The sequence below is a fragment of the Pleurodeles waltl genome, chromosome 1_2, assembly GCF_031143425.1.
Source record: "Pleurodeles waltl isolate 20211129_DDA chromosome 1_2, aPleWal1.hap1.20221129, whole genome shotgun sequence".
Lineage (NCBI taxonomy): Eukaryota > Metazoa > Chordata > Amphibia > Caudata > Salamandridae > Pleurodeles > Pleurodeles waltl.
The window spans coordinates 1,287,399,038-1,287,418,271 of record NC_090437.1 but is presented as its reverse complement, the minus strand read 5'-3'; the positions used below and the strand labels follow the sequence as shown (position 1 = coordinate 1,287,418,271).

Genomic DNA, 19,234 nt, shown 5'->3' with positions numbered 1-19,234 from the left:
ACTGTACCTTTATTCCCACAATTGGCACGGCCCTGGCACACAGATAAGCCCCTTGTAAATGGTACCCCTGGTACCAAGGGCCCTGTTGCCAGGGAAGGTTTCCTAAGGGTTGCAGCATGTCTTAAGCCACCCTGGGGACCCCTCACTCAGCACATGCACACTGCCTCACAGCTTGTGTGTGCTGGTGGGGAGAAAATGACTACGTCGACATGGCAGTCCCCTCAGAGTGCCCTGTCCACCTCACACTGCCTGTGGCATAGGTAAGTCACCCCTCTAGCACGCCTTACAGCCCTAAGGCAGGGTTCACTATACTACAGGTGAGTGTGAGGAGTCTTTCCCAAAGGAGAGCACCCCAGTGAGATCTGCTTACTTTTCTGGTTGCACAAGCCCTCTCAAAAGCTGTGAACCACTTGGTGATATCATCATACTCTTCATATTTGTTTATAATCCCTTTGGGGATTTTTAGGATGTCAGTATTCTCTCTGAGCATATTTACGTTGCTGCCACCACTGATGGGACTTAAACCCATCTCTTTTCTTTCCCTTTCTATGGCTAAAAGCTGCTTCTCCAAAGCCAATCTCTTGGCCATCCTGGCTAACAGGAGGTCCTCTTCATTGAAGCTGCACTCAATGCTTCCAGAGTTACTGGTCTCCTGTGGGGAAGAAGCAGGTTCTCTGACTATTATTTCTGGAGTCAGGGCTTTGGGAACCATGTTCTCCCTAGTTAGGACAGGAGGGGGGGGGAGTTCTTCCTCCTGTTCACTTGTTTCCCCAAATGAAGGAATATCCTCCAAATCAGAGGGGCGGTCCCTTGTGAACTCTGCCAAAAGCTCCTGGAGCTTTACTTTGGTAGGGTTGGACCCAGTTTTTATCTTTTTTATCTTACAGCAAGACCTTAACTCTGACATCCCTAGATGCAGGTGAGGGGTGAGGTTGAGTTCTACCACCATCTCATCTGTGCCAGACATTATCACTCTAAAAGTTGGGATTACTTTTTAAGAATCTAAAAAACTACTTCTAGAATGTAAAACCAAACTTTTAAAAAACTTTTAAACTCTAAAAGAAATGCTAACAGAGAGTTACACAAGACCCTAGCAGGACTTTTAAAAATTTAGAAAAATAGTTCAAATTGCAAAAATCTATTTCTAATGACTATTTTTGGAATTTAGTTGTGTGATCAGGTATTGGCTGAGTAGTCCAGCAAATGCAAAGTCTTAGACCCCACCGCTCATTCACCAATGTAGGAAATTGGCTCTGTATATACTATCTCAAAGTGAGAGATAGTGTGCACAGAGTCCAGGGGTTCCCCTTAGAGGTCGATAGTGGCAAAATTAGATATACTTATGATCTATTTTGTGGTAGTGTGGTCGAGCAGTAGGTTTATTGTTGTACACACACACAGACAATAAATGAGGAACACACACTCAAAGACTTAACTTAATGCCTATAGAAGAACAGGGGTGCTCTGGTTCCAGTCTTCTAGCAGGTAAGCACCTGCGTCCTTGGGGAGCAGACCGGGGGGGGGGTTGTAGAGCAGGGGAGACACAAGCCCACAAAACACACCCTAGGCGGCACAGAGGCAGCTGGGTGCAGTAGGCAAAGTAGGCGTTGGGTTTGCTATAGAAAGCAATGGAGGGACCCAGGGGTCACTTAGGCGATGCAGGCAGGCCACAGGGGGGCTTCTCGGGCCAGCCACTGACTGAGCTAGGATGAGGGCCGTCTGCTGGTCGCTCCTGCACTCTCGGTCCTGGGGGCAGAGGGTGCAGTGCTTGGTCCAGGCGTCGGGCTCCTGTGTTACTGGGCAGTCACGGTCAGGGGGAGCCTCTGGATCCTCTCTGCAGGAGTTACTGTGGGGGTGCAGGGAGGTAGACTCAGGGTGTCCACGTCTTTGGAGTCGCCTGGCAGTCCTCTCTGAGGTGTTAGTTTCTCCAAACTCGAGCCGGGGGCGTCGGGTGCAGAGTGTGAAGTCTCACGCTTCCGGCAGGAAGTGAGCGTCTTTAAAGTTGCTACAAAGTTGTTGCAGTTTCTGAACAGTGCCGCTGTTCTCTGGAGTTGCTTGGTCCTTTAGGTGCAGACCAGTCCTCTGAGTCCTCTGCGGTCGCTGGTCCCCTCGGATGCATCGCTATGCAGGTTCTTTGAGTCTGGAAACAGGCCGGTAGGGCTGGGGCCAAGTCAGTTGGTGTCCCAGTCGTCTCAGCGGGGCTTTCAGGTCAGCAGTCCTCCTTCCTTCAGGTTGCAGGAATCTGGTTTCCTGGGTTCAGGGTCGCCCTTAAATACTCAATTTAGGGGTGTGTTTAGGTCTAGGGGGCAGTAGCCAATGGCTACTGCCCTAGAGGGTGGCTATACTCTCTTTGTGCCTCCTCCCTGAGGGGAGGGGGACACATCCCTAATCCTATTGGGGGAATTCTCTAAACTCAAGATGGAGGATTTTTAAAGGCAGGGGCACCTCAGCTCAGGGCACCTTAGGGGCTGTCCACACGGGTAGGTGGCTCCTCCTTGTTTTTCTCATCTCATCCTGCCTTGCCGCCAAAAGTGGGGGCTCTGTACGGAGGGTCAGGCATCTCCACTAGCTGAGATGCCCTGGGGTGCTGTAACAAAAGGCATGAGCCTTTGAGGCTCACCGCTAGGTATGACAGTTCCTGCAGGGGGAGGTGAGAAGCACCTCCACCCAGTACATGCTTTGTTTCTGGCCACAGAGTGACAAAGGCACTCACCACATGTGGCCAGAAACTCGTCTGGTTGTGGCAGGCTGGCAGAAACTGGTCAGCCTAGCACTAGGAGTTGGACTGGTATTCAGGGGGCATCTCTAAGATGCCCTCTGTGTGTATTTTAAAATAAATCCCACACTGGCATCAGTGTGCTTTTATTGTGCTGAGAAGTTTGATACCAAACTTCCCAGATTTCAGTGTAGCCATTATGGAACTGTGGAGTTCATAATTGACAGACTCCCTGGCCATATAATTGTTATGGCTACCCTGCACTTACAATGTCTACGGTTTGGCTTAGACACTGCAGAGGCATATTGCTCATGCAACTATGTCCTCACCTGTGGTGTGGTGCACCCTGCCTTAGGGCTGCAAGACCTGCTAGAGGGGCCCCCTGTTGCTCATATCATCCGTGCTAGAGGTTTGGAGTGGAGTGTTGAATACCTGAAGCAGTCTACTGTGCATTGACACTTAACACACCACCCGGGTGCATGGTGGAGCGTTTAAAGGCAACCTGGGGAGCCAGCGACGACCACAGCAAGAATCCTGGTTGGAGGGACGTTGCGGAGGTGAGAGGTGGGGCGGCTGGCATAAGCAGGTGAGGCCACCCCACAGTGGGCAAATCTGGCTTCTGGTCACGAGGCCTGGCGGATGTGGCCACAGGGAGGGTGTCTCACGGCTGCACATATCTATTAAGTGTGAACAAGGGGCAAGGCAGACAAGAACCAGGCCAAGCTGCAGTTTGACCGGCTTAAGTCGAACAGTCCTGAGGGAGATCGCGCGGAGCTCGGCTTGACAGCAGGAACTGATGTGTCATCGGGGGAGGAACAAGACTTTCGGCAAATCCTGGTGGCAATGCAGCATAGCTTGACCAAGATAGATAGTAAAATAGATTCCCTCTCCTACTGCATGGACAGAATGACTGAGCGTTTGGATAAGCATGCGGAGAGGCTTGACCAATCGGAGAGGCGCGTTTCTGAAGTGGAGGGTGGCCAGGCAGTGTTGTCCGCTGGTCATACTAAGATGGGAAAAGAGTTGGTTTCCTTACAAACTAAAGTGGATGACCTGGAAGCTAGATCCCGCAGGAATAACCTACGGATAGTGGGTATCGTCAAGTCCACTGCGATAGACAACATGGAAGGATTTATAGAACACCTGCTGGTCCAGCTGTTGGGGCGAGACACCTTCTCCAATCTCTCTGTGGTGGAGAGGGAACGTTGTTCCTTGGCGGCCCGTCCACCTCCGGGTGCCCCTCCGCGCCCCATCATACCTAAGCTTCTAAACTTTAGGGACCTCGACGCAGCCTTGCGCCGGGCCAGGGAACTAAAGACTTTACAGCATGAGGGCATGGTGATCTCACTCTACCCAGACTTCCCACTGCAGGTAAAGGAGGCGAGGCGGCAGTTCACCAGGAAAAAAGACAGCTGAGAGAGCTACATTTAGAATATCGCATGCTATACCCGGGTAAACTGAGTGAGGAAGTGGACGGGAAGCCGTTACTCTTCACAGATCACAAAAAACGTGCTCAGTTTTTGAAATGCAGAGTGGCTGATGGAGGGCGCCACCCACTGGAGGACACTGGTTCCGGAGACGACTAGGTTTGAATCATATATATTGACTTAAAGATCTGAGAGGGACACTTGCAGTGTGACTGTAACAGAGAATATGATACTAGACTCTAAGCGCCAGGCTGAACCATGGTGGTGGGACAATGGATTGGTACACTGCTAGCAAAGGACAATGGCGTTAGATAATCAGCTGCAAATGAGAGCAGTAGGGGTTTCTAGGCAAGTGTTATTCTAATATGCAATTGTTTTGATCGTAACAATATTATGGGTGGCAGACATACAGGAAAGGTATGGTGTGGCTAGGCAACATCCACTTGAGCATGTGTAACACCTATAGAATTAAGAAAAGGTTGTTATACTTCAGTGGGAAGATACAGGTCAGCTAGGCGCATTGGGGCACTGCCTGCTGTGGGCGGGGGCGGGGGGGGGGGGAATGTTTCGGGTTTGGTTTTAGCTGTTTGTGTTGTGATGTACGTATTAGTCAAAGCAATTGCAGATTCATTGATACGAAGGGGCAGACTTGGAATTATATGCATTCCGTAGTTAATGGCACATAACAATTCATTTCCAGATCTACGCAAAGGCCTTAACAAGTTACGAATTGTCACGTGGAATGAGAGAGGTTTAAATGCGCACACGACCGGTTCCCCCTTTCACGTGGAGGTTCCCCCCCCCCACCCACTCGCTACTGGACTCAGTATTTCGGGACGAGTTAGTTACTGCCATTAGGGACTTCTTTCAGATTAATAAGGGCTCTGTGGCCGGTGTGGGAGACATTTAAGGTGTATATAAGAAGTGTCCCCATTGCCAAACATGTTTGGGTTCTGAGGTAGATTAGGGGGCGCTTATGCTCACTGGAAAGGGAACTCACACAGCTAGAGGATTATGGGTAATATGCGCACTAAATTGATTGAATTCAGGACACAGCACTCACGGAAATTCAGCACCTGGGGAAATATGCCACAGCTCATGCGTATGGTGCGGTGAGAGGCCGGGGTCAGTGTTAGCAAATCTGATTCGTCCCAATAGAGAGAAACGCATGATTATAGCAGTGCAGGCTGACGATGGCAGTGAGATCCATGATCCAGAACTTATAGCAGGCAGATTCCGTAACTTCTACGAGTTCCTCTACATCTCCAGGGTTGCCCCGGACCAGGAGACACTAATGGATTACCTAGCGCATACTGATATGCCGCAGTTGACTGACACAGACAGGGAGTCTCTTATGGCTCCTCTAACCCTCAAGGAGATGGGCAGGGCGCTAGGGGGCATGGCAGAGGGCAAGGCCCCGTGCCCTGATGGGCTCACTATGCGGTTCTATAAGGCCTTCAAGGACCTGTTGTTCCCACACCTGAAAGAGGTCTCTGAGGGAGAGCTTATGCCTCCATCGATGCGTGAAGGTATGTAGATCATGCTGCTTAAACCGGGCAAGCCCCTGACGCAGTGATCATCCTACCAACCATTGTCATTACTAAATGTGGATGTTAAAATCTATGCTAAGATTCTGGCGATCGCTTGGCTAAACTGATGCCAAAGTTGGTCCGACCGGAGCAATCTGGGTATGTTCCGGGCCGCAGCCTTACTAAGAACCTCCGCATGCCGTTTGGAACAATGCAGAACATAAACCCGGAACTGAGGGCGGGACGTTTTTTTGGGACGCCAAAAAGGCTTTTGACTCGGTGGAATGGTGCTTTATGAAGGCGGTACTACAGCGATTGGGAATGGGAGATATTTTTCTGCGCTTTTTAGTGTCAACATTGCATGGGGAACCATCAGCTAGGCTCAGAGTCAATGGGATGGTGACTGACGCTTTTCCTATCACTAGAGGCAGCAGGCAGGGATGCCCGTTGTCACCTCTTTTGTATGCGCTAGTAGCAGAACCCTGGCGTGTGTGTTGCAAGAGTACCATGGGCATTGTGGCCTTCGCTTTCAGAATTACACCCTTGTGCTCTCGGCCTACGCGGAAGACACATTATTATATATCAAGGACCCGCAGCGCAATGTCGCACCAGTCATCCAGGAGATCATAAGGTATGGCACTTTCTCTGGCCTAAGGGTCAATGGAGCAAGTCTATTGTGTTTCTCCCCCCCCACCACCCCCTAATGCCGGTAACCATGCGGGTGGATATGGGATTCCCTCTCAGGTGGGAGGTAGGTTCAGTTCGGTACCTGGTTGTCGGGGTCCACACAGATCTTAAGGTAATGGTGGCAGATAATTTTGATGCTGCGCTTAAGACGCTGGCAGCTGACGTGGAGAGGTGAATCAGGCTACCGCTGTCTCTTATGGGCCGAATAGCCCTCATGAAAATGGTGGTGCTCCCCAGGTTTCTGTTCCTCTTTCAGAACATCCCTATGTTGCTCCCCAAGGCCTATTTCACGACTTTGAGAGCGCTACTGTAAGGAAATGCCTCCTTGGCATGGTTACCCCCTGACTTTTTGCCTTTTGCTGATGGCAAGTTATGATTGAAAGTGTGTTGGGACCCTGCTAACCAGGCCCCAGCACCAGTGTTCTTTCCCTAAACTGTACATTTGCTTCCACAATTGGCACAGCACTGGCACTCAGATAAGTCCCTTATTACTGGTACCCCTGGTACCAAGGGCCCTGATGCCAGGGAAGGTCTCTAAGGGCTGCAGCATGTCTCACGCCACCCTGGAGACCCCTCACTCAGCACATGCACGCTGCCTCACAGCTTGTGTGTGCTGGTGGGGAGAAAAAGACTAAATCGATATGGCACTCCCCTCAGGGTGCCATGCCCACATCCCACTGCCTGTTGCATAGGTAAGTCACCCCTCTAGCACACCTTACAGCCCTAAGGCAGGGTGCACTATACCACAGGTGGGGACATATGTGCTTGAGCACTATGCCCCTACAGTGTCTAAGCAAAACCTTAGACATTGTAAGTGCAGGGTAGCCAGAGTATATGGTCTGAGAGTTTGTCAAACACGAACTCCACAGTTCCATAATGGCTACATTGAAATCTGGGAAGTTTGGTATCAACCTTCTCAGCACAATAAATGCACACTGATGCCAATGTGGACTTTATTGTAAAATGCACCCAGAGGGCATCTTAGAGATGCCCCCTGAATACCAATCCGACTTCTAGTGTTAGGCTGACCAGTTTCTGCCAGCCTGCCACAACCAGACGAGTTGCTGGCCACATGGGGAGAGTGCCTTTGTCACTCTGTGGCCAGGAACAATGCCTGGCACCTCCCCCTGCAGGAACTGTAACACCTGGCAGTGAGCCTCAAAGGCTCACCCCCTTTGTTACAGTGCCACAGGGCATCCCTGCTAGCGGAGATGGTGCCGCCTACACCCCTCCCACCACTGCCCCCACTTTTGGCAGCAAGGCTGGAGCAGGAGATAATGAGAAAAACAAGGAGTCACCCACCAGTCAGGACAGCCCGTAAGGTGCCCTGAGCTGAGGTGACCCCTGCCTTTAGAAATCCTCCATCTTGGTTTTAGAGGATTCCCCCAATAGGATTAGGGATGTGCCCCCCCTCCCCTCAGGGAGGAGGCACAAAGTGGGTGCAGCCACCCTCCAGGACAGTAGCCATTGGCTACTGCCCTCCCATACCTTAACACACCCCTAAATTTAGAATTGAGGGGCACCCCAGCACCTAGGAAAGAAGATTCTGCAACCTGAAACCAGAAGGAGGACTGCTGACCTACAAGCTCTGCAGAGACGACGGAAGACGACAACTGCTTTGGCCCCAGCCCTCCCGGCCGGTCTCCTGACTCGAAAACCTGCAACCAGTGACGCATCCAACAGGGACCAGCGACCTCTGAAACCTCAGAGGACTACCCTGAATCCCAAGACCAAGAAACTCCCGTGAGCAGCAGCTCTGCTCAACAACCAGCAACATTCTTGCAACTTTTTTACAACTTCAAAGAACTCACTCTTCCCGCTGGAAGCAAGAGACTTCACACTCTGCACCCGACGCCCCCTGCTTGAGGTCCAGAGAACCTACACTACAGGGAGGACTCCCCAGCAACTGCAACCCTGATAGTAGCCCTAGACGACCCCCCTGGATCCCCACAACGACGTCTGCAGAGAGAATCCAGGGGCTCCTTCTGACCGCGACTGCCTGGACCAAGCACTGCACCCGCAGACACCAGGAACCGAACTTCAGTGCAGGAGTGACCCCCCAGGCGACCCTCCGCCTAGCCCAGGTGGTGGCTGGCCCGAGAAGCCCCCCTGTGCCCTGCCTGCACCACTAGAGTGACCCCCGGGTCCCTCCATTGAAACCAATACAAAACCAGACGCCTGCTTTGCACACTGCGCCCAGGTGCCCCTGCACCCGGCAACACCCCTGGTCTGCCCCCCGAGGACCTGGGTATTTACCTGTAGGCAGACTGGAACCGGAGCACCCCTGCTCTCCATAGGCACCTATGTGTTTTGGGCACTTCTTTGACCTCTGCACCTGACCGCCCCTGAGCTGCTGGTGTGGTAACCTTGGGGTTGCCTTGAACCCCCAACGGTGGGCTGCCTATGCCCAGGAACTGAGACTTGTAAGTGTCTTACTTACCTCACAATCTAACCAATACTTACCTCCCCCAGGAACTGTTGATTTTTGCACGGTCTACTTTTAAAATAGCTTATTGCCATTTTAACAAAAACTGTATATGTTATTGCTCTAATTCAAAGTTCTTAACTTACCTGTGTGAAGTCCCTTGCATTTTTTGCATTTACTTCAAAATCTTGAACTTGTGGTTCTAAAAATAAATTAAGAAAATATATTTTTCTATATAAAAACTATTGGCCTGGAGTACGTCTTTGAGTGTGTGTTCCTCATTTATTGCCTGTGTGTGTACAACAAATGCTTAACACTACCCTCTGATAAGCCTACTGCTTGACCACACTACCACAAAATAGAGCATTAGAATTATTTAATTTTGCCACTATCTTACCTCTAAGGGGAACCCTTGGACTATGTGCACACTATCTCTCACTTTGAGATAGTATATACAGAGCCAACTTCCTACAGCTACTCATTAAGTTAGCATGGACAGGTAAACTTCCACGAATCAAATGGCGCACCCTGACTCTTCCTTACGAGCTGGGCAGAATTAATGCACCCGATTTGGAGTCCTACTGTATGGTCATCCACGCTGCAATCGCTCATGCCTGGATCCACGGGTCCCACGAAACTCCTTTCTTAAAAATAGAAAGTGAGCTGGCATCCCTGGTTCCGTTACAGAATAAAATGATTCACGTCCTGAGCAGGCGCTATGGAAAGTTTGCATCTCTGAACTCTACCACACGGGACTGGCATGGACAGCTATATAGCAATATTTATAAGGGGATTCCCTGAATATAATGCACGTAGCTCAGACAGGGAAATAACCAAAGTAGGTAAAAACTACTACAAAAGCTACTAAGATAGCCATGAAGATACCATCATCTTCACGTACCAATACTATGGTCTGAGATGATACTAACTATATGTGACTGACCAGTAGAGTATTTTTAATAGGCTACTCAGTTTAGGTACTCAAATAACAGAATCCTATTACATAATTGATACAAGCTTATTTTACAAATATAGATATTTTATTATTCCATAATGATACAATCATAAAAAGTATATACATTAAATCAAAAAAAGAAAAGAAAATACATACAAAGCACCTAAGTCAAACATACCACATGGACATTAAATAATTCAAATAAAAAAACGTGTCTTATTTACAAGTGAAGCAACATATTAAGGAACCAATGATACCATAGGGACCGAAGGCCTACGCGCGTTTCGGTGTTATGTAATATAGAAGACAACCTTCCTCAGGGCCGTTCCCAGTGGTAATAATGTGTAATACTCGAATCTTGGCAGCCAAGTCTTCAGGTCAGATCAATTGTAAATTCATGATATTCTTTTTGATAATGTAGTCCAAAAATCTAATGGGAGAATTGATTTATATGAACATTGTGTATAAAATTCTCGTGCTAGTAGTCTAGTGGTCACCTCTGTGAGCATGACATATATATCTCTACCGGCAGTGGCATATTGTCTTATCGAAAAGGCATGCCCAAAGAAAGTAAAATTAATTGTATATAGTGTAGTTAATGGAAAGATGCATAGGTCATAAGGTATAGAGTATAAACAAATATAGACTGAAATTGCTTAATTGGAGAACATGAGAGTAGTTCATGCGATGTCAATTACTGCCGTGCATGCCTAATGCCATTGCAAAATACTCTACTGGTCAGTCACATATGGACAGCTATATAGACAGGGACTGACACTGCTGTACTCACTGCATGTGCCCTTGGAATGGTGTGCGTGATATGTGTTGTGGCGAGACAAAAGTTTGGCAAAGGGACTGCAAACTTTGAATATCACCACCATGGGGGATTTATTTGGTGAGGGTGTTAAAAAGACATGGGAAATGATAGAGGAACGGACGGATGAGCCGACCCCATTGCTTCGGTACCAGTTTTACAGAGCAAGGCATGCTATGGTGGCGCTTTTAGGGGAGCATATGCAGGAGCCCCAAGATATGCATGCCCTATCCATGGTGGTTACGGATGACTAGCCGAGGCACGGTGTCCCGTCTGTACGCACACCTACAGAAGACACGTATACATGAGTTGACGAAAGCTAGACTTGAGTGGCAAGGGGATTTGGGGTTGCAGCTAACGGATGACCAGTGGCGCTATTGCAGTTCTTTGACCCGTACGATTTCTTTGAATGGCTGGCATCGCTTGATACACTTCAAATATACAAACAGGGTATACTACACCCCCCTCAAACTTTACAGATATGTGCTGCGCACTGATGCCAATTGTCCCAGATGTGGGAAGGGCCAAGCAGGCTTCTTTCATATGTCCTGGGCCTGTGCTGCAGTACAATGCTTCTGGGGGTTAGTGTTCGAGAAACTGGAGGGAATAGGTGGGCATCAGCTAAGTCGTGACCCAATATTGGCTCTACTTGGATGGGATGGAGACTTACCAAAATCAATTCTTGTGGTTGGTGGCTTCTGGGTTGCTACTAGCTAAACGTCATATAGCCATGCACTGGGATCGGGGTCTGGTGCCAGCTGTGCAAGAATGGCATAGGGATATGGTGAAAGCTGCTCCCCCCAACTAGTAGGCCTGCGAAGCACTGGGACATTTATAAGCAACATATGGTTGGTAAAGAAACTGGAGAGCCAGAGGGTATGTGAGCCCATACTTGTGTGGGCAGGAATGGTCAGATGTGTGATGAAATAGGCCTGGGATATTAATAACTGCAGAGCTGTGGAGACCCCTATCGGGGATATCCGGATAACTGATGGAACTGCATAATTCTGCGTTATATGTCAATATTTACTGCATGTTGGTGCAATTGCTTTTTTTGTATTTGGAAGTGTTAAAAAAAAAAAAAAAAAAGTTTGTTTTTCAAGTACAAAACTTACAAATCTAGTCTACCAACAGTTCAACCACAGCGGCGCAGGGGCGGCCGTGTGCAGACGTCAAATTCAGGGTCAGGTGCAGAATATTAACCAATGGAAACTGGGGGTGAACGAAAAAGCGCTGCTCACAGGTCAGTGAAGCAGTGTCAGGAGTCAATCTCTTAGGGTTGAGGTTAAGCACAAGGGAGGGTGCTACAAGGCAGCATTAAACTTACACCCACAGCAACATGGGGCATCCGGGTGCAGAGTGCCAACACATTGACAATGTTAATCAAAGGTTCTGGAGAAAGGCTGGAGGCTCGGGCCAGGAGGCTGTACGAAGAAAACCCAGAGCTGCCCAGGTAAGTTCTAATGCTTGGAGACTTAGGGGCACCTTGGGACCAGCTCCCCAAAGCCCAGGGGCTTAAGGTGCAGGGGTGTCCTTTGGCATTGGGACAAGCTTACCGGGCAGGTCGCAGTCAGGTGGAGTCTTCGGCATGAGGGCTTCCAGGCAGAGTATGGCAGGGGTTAGCTCACGGTGGACTCGGGCTCATGATTGTTGGGGAACCTTTACAGGGCCGGTAGGCCACTTGGACTCGGGCTGTGGCCGTTGGGTGCATAGGTGGGTCCAGAGGCATTTTTGCGGTTCCTCAGGGCAGAGTTATTTTTCTTTTATAGTTGGTCTCTTCTTGAACAGGTCCATTGTTCTTGGGAGATCTTGATCTTTGTCAAAGGCAGGCAGTCCTCCCAAAGCTTTGGCGGTCACTGGGCTGCAGAACAGGTCATCTTTTGGCGCAGGATCATCAAGGGCTACAGAAAGGCCGGTAGGGCTGGGACCAAGTCAGCTGGTGTCTGCAGTCTTCTCTGCTGATGCGAGACGGTAGTGTCCGACTCTTCTTAGGTTTTCGGGAATCTGAGTTCTAGGGTTCAGGGGGTTCATCTAAATACTGAATTTAGGGGCATTACAGGGAGTGTCAGGTGGTAGCCAATGGGCTACCTACCTTTAGGGTGACTACATCCGTTTTATGACCACTTCTGCTGGGAAGACGGCATAACCCTAGCCCTTCCAAACAAGATGGGGGGAAATTTAAAAAGTAGTGTCCATTTCAGCTCATCCACCTTAGGTGTCGGACTGACATGAAGTGGGCCTTTCTCCTAATTTAACTAACTTTCTCGTCTGTGCTGCCACCAAAAGGGGGGTCAGGACAGGGAGGATGTTAATCTCCACCATCTGGACAGACCTGGATCGCATTACAAAAGCAGAAACGTCTTCGAGTCTCCTCGCCCTGGAATGTCCATCCTGCCTGGGAGAGGAGTTAACACCTTTGCCCAGTGCAGGCTTTTGTCTCTGGGACTCAAGAGCACTGGCTCTCACCGTGCGGGTCCAGAAACGAGTCTGTGGTGGCTGAACTGGTCAGAACCAGTCAGTCAACATACTAGTAGCTCGTAGGTTTTCAGGGGACAACTATAAGGTGCCCTCTGAGTGCATTTGTTAATAACTGCATTACTGGAATCAGTGTAGGTTTATTACTCTGAGATGTTTGATACCAAACATCCCAGGACTCAGAGAAGCCATCATATAGCTGGGTAACTCAGTGACCAGTGTCCAGCACATGCATTTAAAATGGCTTCCTTGTACACTTAATATGTCTAGAATTGGCAAAGACATAGTAGGGACATAATTGCTCATGCATATATGCCCTCACATGTATGTAATGCACCCTGCCTTAGGGCTGTAAGGCCTGCTAGGGGGTGACTTGCATATATTGTATGCAGTGTTAGGGGGCATGTCGTGTTTTCAATTTTGGGAGCATATTGTCACGCAGCCTGCAAAGGCAGTCTGCATAAGGTTGGTGCTGGGTTCCTAAGAGTGGCACAAGTTGTGCTGCAGGTCTGAGGGGCTCTCTTCAGTACCCATGCCCTAGGTACCAGGGATACCATTTACTAGGAACTTATAGGGGGGGCTGAAGGTCCGGGACATTTGGGGATCACGTGACCAGCTGTCTTGTTCTGGGGAAGGAATACTGGCACTGGGGACCTGGTTAGCATGAACCCAGTGCACTTTAGTCTAAGTTGCACCTAAAAACACAGGCAAAAAGTGGAGGGGAGGGGTATTGCAACTGGAACCCAGCTCTCTACACCCTCCGACTTCTCACATGCCTAGGATGCAATTGTAGTGGCATACCAGATGCTGGGTGGTGACTGCCATGTGGTACACAAATAGAAGGCCGTTGATGTCAGTTACACTCAATTAATATGCTCTATAAAGCTTACATAGTTCAGTAGTTTGTAGTTGAAACACTGTTGAATTTTGCAATCAGGCGAATGGATAGGGCCAAGTAACGAAGCTTGCGTTTATAATTTGTGAACAAGATCTGCTAGGATGCATGTCAAACATAAATTAGACTGTTGATCAGGTTGCACTATACTTTGCTGTAATGATGGTAAGACCTGATAACAGGCATCAATATCATATATGTTAAGCAACTTAACATAAAACAATAAAAATGGGGTTGAGAGAAATAATTTAAGATGAGAGCTCTTTTACCTGTTCTTCAACACAGCTGAATGACCAAACCGGTTTACATCATGACGTAGATCTGGTGAAGGAAGGACTGACCAATGGTCGCATGCTAGGAAAAACAAAAACATTTTGAAACCTCAACAAAAACAAATGTTATATAAACAATACATGGAATCTGAACAAGAAAATAAGATGACGTGTCCAGTAAAGTTGAAAGATTGAGAGATTATTTTATTAATAAGTAAACTATTTTTATGTACAATGGTTTCACCATCTGGAGGGCTGATTCTGACAAGAGGTTTATCAACAAATGGAAACAATAGGACGCACTGTGCCTAAGCAGTAGCTAGTAAAAATCTATAGAATCTTGCATCACTCCCAAAAGAAATAAATAAATCCTGCCTATGTAGAAGCAATATGGCTATACAGCTTAACTTTCACTTAAAAACATACACAAGAGGCAACAACTTGCCATGCTTAGGATGCATTTGTTATAACAAACTACCCTGAGAACAAACTTTTATGAAAGCAAGGTACTGGTTTTATGTTGCCACTTCATAAGTGTAGCTTTGAAGAGGTCACAACCCTTCAAGCGCTATCAAAGCACATACACTGGGCTGGGCTAGTCTTACTACAGTTAAAAATGAAGGATGTCAGGTCTCAGATGGACAACCAGGATTTATGTGAAAAGCAGAAGCATCACAGCTGAGTTCAGCAGGAGTGTAGAATTTCTATTGCATGATGCACTGGACACATTCTTTGAGGTCAACCCTTTTCCTGCCAATGCCACAGTAAGTATTTCCTTCAAATAAGACCAGGTTTGTATCCATATGTTTAAGTTGTTTGAATCTACACTGAAGACTCATTAATGCAAAGCGTTTACTACTGTGGCGAAAAATGCTGTAACCTCAATCATGCAAGTTTGTGCATGTGCAGAGACTCACAAGGGAATTCCAACGTATTACTATCAGTCTACTTCCAACCTATGTATGTATATGTGTGGAAAGGTAGCAAAATTTGAACCTTCTTAGAATCCATATCCTGACATAATGTGAGCCCAGCCATAATCACACAGACTATTAGCAGAGCTCTGATACACAGCTGCATACTTCAGAACAACTGTGTCAGACTTCAGAGCACATAATGGGATGCCACATTTATGGTGACGCATTCCCACTTCTTTTCATTATAGCACACATTTTCTGGATCCGGCACAGCTCATTCTGTGACTAAGATGAACTATGTGCAATTTTTCCCCCAAAGAAGGGTTCCCTGAATTACATTGGGCAGCAGGTTTTCAACTTTTGAACACTGTAAATGGAAACAAATATACTAAAAAGCCTATTCATTTCACCTACGTAAGGGTCCAAGATGGATTATTTCTTAAGAAAACCGCTGTGAATGTGAACATATGAAATAGTTTGGAAGTGGCATCCCCAGTACAAACATCTAGAATGTACAACTGTACAGATGGTTTCGATTACTGAGGTGGAAGAAATCTTCAGGGATAGCATGCCAGAGGAACTATTACCCTCTCTGAAAATTATTAGAGATGGTATGCCCTGAGTAGCAAAAAAAGTGTACTATGATTGTTAATATGGCAGAACCCACAGGGGTCCAGTGAACCCAGAACACAGTTCCATAACACTTACACCCCAACACCGCTCCAAAATAACCTCGTCCTGCGGGAAGTGGGTCCTTAAAATCAGCATGGACAAGAACTCAGTAAAAACATGGGGCAACTGTCCAAACAGCTAAGGACCAGTGTTTCCCATCAGAGCCAGAATACAATAAAGAATTTAGCCAAATTGACAGTCGTTTCAATGCTTGCATTTAACACGTCAATTTACTGTAGATTTATTTTAATGGAATCAGAATACCAACTTATTACAGCTCAGGAAGAGTAATAAGAAGTGGGGAAATTTGTGTTTTATAATCAATATGTACTCCCTACTAATTACATAACTTGTATCACAGCGGCAGAGTTGGTAGGGCCCTCATTTGGCACCTATTCACAACGCGCCCTTACAGCATCTTTTCTTTTTTGTACAGCAGCTTTTCTAGTAGCAATTACATAAGCACGCAATGTAACTGAGATACAAGCCCAATGCTCCCGAGAACTATCCACAGCCTTTCAAACTCTGTTGTCCCTAATGGAAAGATCAGTACATAATGTACTTAGGAAGGACGATAAATGTATATTTAGATATAACTATTATCACAAAATATAAACAACTATTTGTCTATCATCTCATGTAAACACGCTTAGTTTCATCCAATTAATGTTTGGATGGATTCTGTTTTGTAGCCTTACGCTATCAAAAGTCTAGTAGGCATTTGTCTGAATCCCACAGCACACTCAAAAATGTCACTCTAATACCCTGCAAAACATATGACGGATATAGTTAATTTTGAACATGTATTAAAGAAGCCCATGAGCACTATAAAATTATTGCCAGTGTACTAAGATGATGCTACAGTAGATTTTGCTTGATGCATCTGGACTGATGTGTTCTTGTACTCCTTGGTCTCACACACACATTTCTGTCCATCTGGTATTCTGAACCATCATTTATTCGTCAAAATGAAAAAAAAACACAGTTCTAGTGTTATAAAGTCAAACTATTTAGGGAAGCTCCACTTTTAACAGCAAACAGCAGCAGCACCAACAAATGAATGGGAAAGTACAACAGAAGTAAAGACGTGTCTCCAGCATGATGTGCAGCTTGAACTTCAACTGGAGTGGATGAAGGGGTACAAATAGGGCATATGCATGTGAAAGGATATTACAGAGGGGGCTCTAGGTAGTTATCTTGGAAGACCTCAGAAAGACCTAGGAGGAAGATGGTAGGAGTAGATATAATATACATGAACTGATGTCTATGAGACTCTGATTAGTATGATTTAACTTACCAAGGTCATAGGCCATGAAGTCTGAAGAGAAACACTTGGCGCCATAACTCATTGAGGTATCATTGTGAGTATTCCCTCCAAATACCAGCATGGTTCCACTGATGATCACAGCAGTGTGCAAGTAACGAAAGAAACGGCTGTCCTTGCAAATTGTCCTTCGGAAAAAGAAAAAACTTCATTTGAAAAAGTGCATAAATGCAACAGCTTTGAAAAAAAGTGTGCAGCATGGATGTAAGTCAAGGAGGGTCTTTACAGTCAAATGGTAAACATTTTGTACTCCCAAACCTAATAGGGTAATATTTGAACTTACGCTTCAAAATGTGATCTTTGCAAACTTTAATGGTCTTTCTAAACAAATTGTGCCTCATTTAAAATATCTGTTCTGATACAGAGATCACTGTAAAGAAATCTTTCTGCAAAGATTTTATCTCATATGAATACGATAAGCTACAAGGACCTTAGCATCCTACAGTACACAAAGCATTTGCTTTTGTCACCCACAGGAATAAACAACGGTGAATACCATTAACAAAACTCAAATAAAATGTGATAGTGTGCATCCTTGGCACGTAAACCCACAAATATGTTAGACTATCACAGAATTGTGACAGTTGGGCTAAAGAAGGGGAAGAGAAAAAGCAATGCTAGATGCCCCACTAAAGGGAAATCTTCATACAGCAAAGGTAAATGAGCATTGGCAAAGCCAACAGGGCTCGGCAAAAGAATAATTTTCTATAAAAAAACCTATTGGCCTGGAGTTAAGTCTTTGAGTGTGTGTTCTCATTTATTGCCTCTGTGTGTATAACAAATGCTTAACAATACCCTCTAATAAGCCTACTGCTCGACCACACTACCACAAAATAGAGCATTAGTATTATCTACTATTGCCACTATCAACCTCTAAGGGGAACACTTGGACTCTGTGCACACTATCTCTCACTTTGAGATAGTATATACAGAGCCAACTTCCTACACAGACTCATCAGGCAGGCCCAGTCGCGGCCTGCATTTCCCAGGGCTTTGAATTAAAGTTAGCTGTGCCCGCATCAGATTCCAAGCTGCGGTTCAAGTCTGGCTGCTCAGAGCATGGAACTCATCCTTCTGAGTAGCAAAAAAAATAATTGGTGCGTAAAGGTTGAAAAACAGGAAGTGGGTCTGACCGCGACCAGTAATAAGGTGTAATTGATAGGACAAAGAGAGAAAAAAGTACCTTCAGGAGTATGCTGAAACTGAGCTTGTCTCTAATTGTAGGAAGCTGGCCTGGTGTGTGGTGGGTACCTAAGGTACTTACACCTTATACCAGGTCCAGGTATCACCTCAGTGAAATGAAGGCAGTGTCTAGCAGCCAGGCTCTCTAAAGGTAGCTGTGGATGAGCAGTCAAGGCTCATCTAGGAGACACACAATTACTGTAGTCACACAGCACTTACACACATCAAAGAAAGCACTCAGTTGTACAAAAATAAAGCTACTTTATTTTTGGTCACACAATACCACAAAGTATTAGAAGGGCAACCCTCTGATAGGAGGTAAGTAATACACTAATTATTATATATACTAGTAAACAGCAAAACACATAGAAAATGTTAGAAAACAGTGCAAATGCAGTTAGACAATAGGGGGAGCAAAACCATATACTAAAATAATGGAATGTGAACACAGGACCCCACCTAGGTAAGTGGAATGTGTAGACGGGAGCTAGGAGTATTAGAAAACCGCAGAGGTAACAGTCTTCCCCACCACCCCCCCCCCCCCAATCCCAAGCGACCAGGAAAGCAGGAGTAAATCAGCGGAATTTCCCCAGACTACCCAAAAGGAAGGAAAAGAGGAAAAGATGACACCTAGACGACACTATAAGAAACCAGTGGTGGATTCCTCGAGTGGAAGACCTGTGGAGTGAGGGGGCAAAGTCCAAGAGTCACAGAAGAGTCCAAAGAGGGTCAGGAGCTACTACCCACCCAGCTGTACTTGCAGGAGTTAGTCGACGGTGATGAAGAGAAAGTCAGCACTGCAGCCTTGGAGCCAGAGAAGAGTTCCTGAGGGATGCAGATGACGACCCACGCTGGAAGGAGGATTGAAGTCGGGTGTTGGTGGAGGAATTCTACCAACAAGGCTTGACAAAGACAAATATTGCAGTTGGTGGAAAGTGGTGCTG

The 19,234-nt window shown here is 46.8% G+C and overlaps 1 protein-coding gene across 2 annotated transcripts in view; it reads right to left on the bottom strand.

The window, feature by feature from the left end:
• Positions 1–19,234, bottom strand: part of ATRN (attractin) — a 670,776-nt gene that overhangs the window by 521,205 nt on the left and 130,337 nt on the right. For both annotated transcript variants that reach the window (XM_069205063.1, XM_069205055.1), the window contains exons 10-11: positions 17,082–17,236; positions 14,193–14,277 (exon numbers count right to left, since the gene is read on the bottom strand). In XM_069205063.1, the coding sequence (XP_069061164.1) occupies positions 14,193–14,277; positions 17,082–17,236 (240 nt within the window). The remainder of the gene's footprint in view (positions 1–14,192; positions 14,278–17,081; positions 17,237–19,234) is intronic.